The 6,773-nt window shown below is 31.4% G+C and overlaps 1 protein-coding gene across 1 annotated transcript in view; it reads left to right on the top strand.

Annotated features, from left to right (window-relative positions):
• LOC133206047 (TPR repeat-containing protein DDB_G0287407-like) overlaps window positions 1-1,973 on the top strand; it is a 41,054-nt gene extending 39,081 nt beyond the window's left edge. The window contains exons 27-28 of the mRNA XM_061341955.1: window positions 876-989; window positions 1,244-1,973. Coding sequence (XP_061197939.1) covers window positions 876-989; window positions 1,244-1,303 — 174 coding nt within the window. The 3' untranslated portion in view covers window positions 1,304-1,973. The remainder of the gene's footprint in view (window positions 1-875; window positions 990-1,243) is intronic.
• Window positions 1,974-6,773: the final 4,800 nt, after the last annotated feature.

Genomic DNA, 6,773 nt, shown 5'->3' with positions numbered 1-6,773 from the left:
TTTTATCAAACTTCATATGCTAATACATACTGATGTAATCTTTTCAACTGCAGCAACAATTTTTGACCTTACCTTTGACCTTGACCTCACTTTTCTTAAATTAGTGTCAAACTTCATACACTGATACATACTGATGTAAGCTATTCAACTGCATCAATATTTTTTTACCTTGACCTTTCCTTTAACCTTGACCTCACTTTTCTCAATTTGTGTTAAAATGTTGCATTACTAATATACCCTCGGTGGGGCATTAGTGTCCTATGGACATATTTCTAGTTTAATCAAACTTCATATCTAAGATACATGTGTACAAGAGAAATTTCACTTTTTTTTTCTTACATTGACCTTTTAAATGACTTTGAACTCATTATTCCTTCAGTTTGCAGTTATCTAAGTTTCAAAAACATGTTCAAAATGCTTTTTCATCAAACTTTGCATACTGATAAAAATTGGTGAAGCAATTAAGTGTGTCATAATTTTTTTTTACCTTGACCTTTTCTTTTGACCTTGAATTTCACTTTTTTCTCATTTTGCTCTTAGTTCATCTTATTTCATTCCATAAAGTATTACTTCAGCTAACTCCATACACTGATAAATCTCAGAGTATAATATGAGTATTTTTACCATACTATACTTCATTTATTCATAAAATCAAATGCTAGTATGCCATGTAATGTTTGATAGCCAGGTGTATGTATTAAAACTTAATGAAAATTTCCTGTAAAAGTCGCTTTTTAATATTCATTAAACATACATTAAAATTGAACCACAACGTCAAAAGTAGCAAAATTAGGGACCATATCATTTTATAGAATTTCTGTCAGACAGGAAATTATCAGATTAATCTAAATCAGATATTTTCTTTGTGTATGAAGGTCTGCTACTGTCTTGCAATGGTTGGTGACATTGAAGAGGCCAAGAAATATTGCACAAAAGCCAAAGAAAAAGCTAATATGGATGGTAATAATCAAACAGATATTCAACAAAAGGTATAAATGTGAATATTTAATTTTCATGCATTATTTACACATTTGATTAAAAATAGATAAGCTAAGTAGGAGTGCCATTAATGTGTTTTTACTCTGTCATAGGGAAGTAGCAAGACATTGAAGATAAACCCATAAAATAATTTTCTTTATTAACAGGAGGTGGACTTGGGGCATATTAATAGCAGGAAATATTCTTTATTAATGTTTTCACTTCTTGGCTTTGAATTTTATGTTTTCTTTTGACCTCTTTATAGATTCTAACTATGTGGAGTCTTCTAGAGGAGGCAGAAAAAGAAATGAATAAGGAGTCGTAATGACAGTTGGACGCAGCAGAAATGTGCAATTTAATACAGTTTCACCTAATGATAGATTTTTGTTCAGGAATAGCATGTTATAGAAGATACTGGTATATGAAAATCTAGAAAAAATACATACAGTATACAAACGAACTGATTCACTCCAGCAATAGATCAGCAATAGATCCAGCAATATTGGTACCTCTAGATCTGACACAGAAAATGTCAAATGTTTCATGAGTTCAAGTTTCCCCCTGTCATCTTGCATTGTGAGATAGTACATATCAAAGCCCAATAGAGCTTTCAGAATATATTTCTCAATGAGTAATTTTTCAATATTCAATGAAAATATCTAAACTTTTTTTTATAGAGTGGTTAATGTTTATTGTCACCAATCATAAAAAATACAGGAAATTCTCTGTGCAGAGGTTTGTCGTAACTTTGTATTTTTTAGTAGTGACATGTAATAGCAGTCCAATAGCGTAATGAATTTCATACCTAGTCCCATAGTATAGGTAATTATTTGTTAGAGAGTAGAAAATATTTTCTCTTTGTTTTTAAAAATATTTGTCAATGTGGTTTAATCTGTATTTTTATTCAAGAATGTATTGTTGATATTTTTGTCAATTCTACAACACATTTAGATAGTATATATACCCTATGCATTTTGATCTTTACATATCTGATATTGTATTTACAACATATCAAATTTAGAAATTTGATTTTTAACATTTTATAAATTGAGATATATTTTACATAGCTTTTCTGTAAAAATTATAAACAGCCTTTTACTCTTTTCAGAATACTTTTCTTTGTTTTTAAATTGACTTTAGTTTTAGTGACAGCAGATATATTACGAGGGGTGATCAAAAAGTTTGTGAACTATCTCTATATTTACAAAACCACAACTTAGATCAGAATGAAATTTGGCAAACAAATAGTTATAAACATGTTCTATAATAGCAGATGCTATGTAATATTTTGGTCCATGTTTATGACGTCAATATGTAGGTGACTTGTGACGAAAAATGGGTGACTCAGTCTTACTCGAGCAAGGAACAGCTGTAAAGTTTAACATATCTTGGAACTTACTTTACAGTGGCATATAATAATTTGTACATGATTTGTGGAGACAAATGACTTGCAAGAAGTTCAATCATTAATTGGATTGATTGTTTTAGTGAAGGAAGGGAGATAGTTAAAAATGAGGCTTGTTCTGGTGCCCATTGAAAGTATGCTGGGAAATAGATGTCTTTACTTGAGCAATTCGTTATAAAAGATCGTCAAGTTACAGTTAGAAGAATAGTTGAATATCTTAACAATAAAATAATTATTAAATCCCGAAAATATCATTTACTTTCGACTTTAAACATATCAGAATATGATAAGAGAACGCGCCCATACTTGATTCACATTAAAAACGACGCATCCAAGACAGAAGAGACGGGTTGTGATGGTCACCATGCTCATTCTGGTAAAAGATATCCTTATCCACCCATCCTATTGCCGAGATTTGGCCATTTTTGACAAATGAATTACTCTTGTTATAATAAATAACCCGCATGGTAATGTAAGACTAGGACAAATCTTTTAACTGTTATGAACAGAACGTTACTGAGCATGTCACCTGACTGCCTGGACCACGTGTTTCACGCATGGGCAGAACAGTGGCAGATGTGCATTAAAACAGAAGAATAATACACACTGAAACATAATTTTATTTCATTTTTGAAGTAATTCAATTAGTTTGCGAACTTTTTGATCACCCCTCGTACTTTTTAGTGACAATATTGTATTACTTTTTAGTGACAGCAGAGGTATTACTTTTTAGTGACAGCAGAAGTATTACTTTTTAGTGACAGCAGAAGTATTACTTTCAGACGGTATATGTCATTCAAAAGACAGTAAAGTGATTGAACTCATGCCCAGCTTCATAAAAAACGCAATTGTCTTATAGATGTGCTGAAAAGGTTTATTAGTTGAATAATTTAAAATCATAAAGTTAGAACAAACATTTACAAAGAGTTACATGGGCCACAATTCTTTTCTGAAATACTTTTCTCTTCCAGAGAAATAATTCCCTTTTTAGGGACGTTTACAAGTATAAACATTAATCCCATGATTTCAACCATTTTGATTCACAGAATTGTATTTAAAAATCTTCGGAATATAATAACTTTTTTAAATGTGACCTGGATGTAGCAAAACAATACTACTATTTATAGTCCTTAAAAAAATTAACACAACTTGTACATGTATATAGATGCAGAAGCGCTCTCACAAGTGTTGTTTAGTTATATAATAATTATTAAAACTTTTTGGAACTTTTTTTCTATATCTAGAAAGACAAAACAACATGAATGTAAAGCAAATAAGAGATTACAAAATATAAGAATAGTCCCAAGACTATGATTTAATTAAGACCTGTGACATAAGATATGTCTTAGGACAAAACTTAGAATAGTCCTAAGAGAGTTCTAAGACATAGAAGCTCGATTAGGAATGTCCTAACTGGGATAGAGATCCCCATACATAATAATTCTTAAATATTGTAATACTACAGACTATGTTTTTATAACAAAGAAATGATAATAAATGGACTTAAAATATTTTGATAACTTAAAAAAAATTATATGAGATGTATATATACATATTACAAATGACTTACTATAAGAATCATTTCTTATTTTATTTAATTAATAAATAGTAAATATTGACTCTCGCCTTTCTCTCTCTCTCTCTCAATAATGAGGAAATTGAGAAAACGTTAGGCATATTGGTAAAAAAAAAGTTTAATTTAAATTGCACTAAGTTGATCATTAACCTGCATACTGTGAAAGTGGAATACCATGCGATGGTTTTAATTTCACTATGTTCACAAAGAATTTTCTGCGAACATAAGCCATTGTGAATATTATCAAAATATCAATTTTGTTTTAAATACAAGTACTTTCCATACACCTTACATGTAAAATACTATAATTTTCCATATCAGTAAAACAGTTAACCATAGATAATCATTTGGAAACTCCACGTTAATAACAACAGCTGTTTAAAGCCAGTTTCCTAAAATATTATATATAGTTTACCATAACTTTCTTCGTTTTTAAGTAATATTTGTTAGAAACTACAAGTATTTAATAATGAAAAATTTAGTGTCCGTAAAATTAGAACCATATGTACCAGTATAGAAAATCATGAAATATTGAACACGTGGAATTAAATACATTTACATTTAGTTATACATGTAGGTGTCTGACCCAGAATACTAAGATATGTTTTAAGAATAACCTCTTCCCCCTCTGTTGCCACCATTACCAGTATAAGAATTTCAATAATGTTGATTGGTTCCCCTCCTTTGTATTTTGGGGCTTGTCAAATTCTGTTGGGATTGTTTTATTCTAAGGTTGAGTGAAGCCTATTCTTAACAGCTTTTAAAAGTTTGCTGCTAGCGTTGACGTATACCCTGGTCTGACAAATGATACTTCTCAGGCTTAAGAATTTGATTATTGCTGTGCCGTAGATGGCATTTTTACTAATTAGCACATCCTTCTGAGAATCGGTAAGATATTTTTTTTTCTATTAAACCATCAAGAATTTCCGAGTTTACTTGTGTATTTTCTCGTCCATTCTAGGAGTTGTAAGGGAAACTGTGGTCTTCATGTTGCTCCATTTACATGAAATAAGGTGAATGGTTTTCCGAGTTCGGGGGTATATTCCTGAATGTCATTGGTGATGCATATAGTAAGTCTACATCAGGTTTGGTTTCACACATTTCGATTTTGGTTGTTGCCTCATCGAGTGTGTATGCCGTACATGTACCTTTAGTAACATCTACAGATTTTGTTAGTTTATCTGGTCTTATTCCACTGTTGTTTGAAGTTCCCAGTAATAATGCTGTAGACTTTCTGGGTTCTAGATGCGTTTTCTTGAAGGCTGTATTGCTTTTTAGTTCATCTGAGCCGCAGGCTCAAGTGAACTTTTTAATCAAAGAATGTTCGGCTTCCGTCTGTCGTGTGTCGTCTGCAAACTTTTCACATTTTCGACTTCTTATCAAAAACCACTGGGCCAATTTCAACCAAACTTCCCACAAAGCATCCTTGGGTGGAGGGAATTAAAGTTTGTTCAAACGAAGGACCACACCTTCTTTCAGGGAGAAATAATTAAGAATTAGTGGAAATTTAAAGGCATCCTTAAAAAAAATCTTCTCAATAACCAATGGAACAAAAAAGATGAAACTTATTACATAGTGTAAGTTTGTTCAAATCATGACCCCTGGGGGCTAGGGCGAGACCACAATGGGAGATAACAGTTTACATGGGTAAATAGATAAATAAATAAATATATATATATATATATATACATGTGTGTGTATATATATATATATATATATATATATATATATATATATATATATATATATATATATATATATATATATATATATATATATATAATTTTTTTTTTTAAAAATCTTCTTTTCAAGAACAGCAAAGACATGGCAAGTCATATTTATATGGAAGTATCCTCAGGTAGTATAGATTTTTTTCTTCAGATCATGACCCCTGCGTCTAGGGTTGGGCCATGATGGACAATAAAGTTTTACATAGGAATACATAGGATAATTTTTTTTTTAAATCTTCTCTTCAAAAACATCAAAACCATGAAGGGTCATATTAATATGGAAACATCCTCAGGTAGTGTAGATTCCTTTTTTCAAATCATGACCCCTGGGGCTAGGATGGGGTCAAAATGGGCGATCAAAGTTTTACATGGGAATATATGGGGGAAAAAAATTAAAAATCTCCTCCCTAAGAACAGCAAAGCCATGTTTGCTTATATTAATATATAAACATCCTCAGGTAGTGTAAATTTAAGCTTGTTCAAATCATGATCCCCGGGGGTAGGATGGGCCACAATAGAAAATTTGACTCTTACATAGGAATATATAAGAGAAAATCTATATTAAAAAATCTTTTAAAGCGAATAATATAAATATTTATATGGAAGCATCTTCAGTTAGTGTAGATTCAATTTTTTTTCAGATCATGACCCCCCTCCCATGCCCCTCCCAGGTAGGATGGGACCTCTTATACATTTAAACTTTTCAATACTGAACTGATATCTGCTTTTCTCTAACCAAAGTGCTCAGGTGAGTGATGTGGCCCATGGGCCTCTTGTCCTGAGGGTTGCATAGATGTCCCGTGAGACCTCTTTTTTCTGGCTAAAGCAGCTAAAACTACTCGATAGTTTGGATTTCAGAGGGAGGTTTTCTTCATATTTGGAATCAAATTGATTTTTTGACAGCTTATAGGCTGACATCACATTTTCATATTCGCTTTTCTGTTGACAGGCATTTTTTTTTTCATTATACTTCGTGAGTGATTTGATAGTTGTTTACAGTTTTGTATGGGTGGACTCTTTTTTCGGCATTTTTTATTCTTAAATAAAAACATTTTAAGTGAAGATGGATTCCAGTGAACAGTTT

Source organism: Saccostrea echinata, unplaced genomic scaffold (genome assembly GCF_033153115.1).
Source record: "Saccostrea echinata isolate AGI-Se365-2 ecotype Australia unplaced genomic scaffold, CSIRO_AGI_Sech_v1 ptg000054l, whole genome shotgun sequence".
In the NCBI taxonomy this organism is placed as follows: domain Eukaryota; kingdom Metazoa; phylum Mollusca; class Bivalvia; order Ostreida; family Ostreidae; genus Saccostrea; species Saccostrea echinata.
This window is presented reverse-complemented; position numbering and strand designations above follow the sequence as displayed.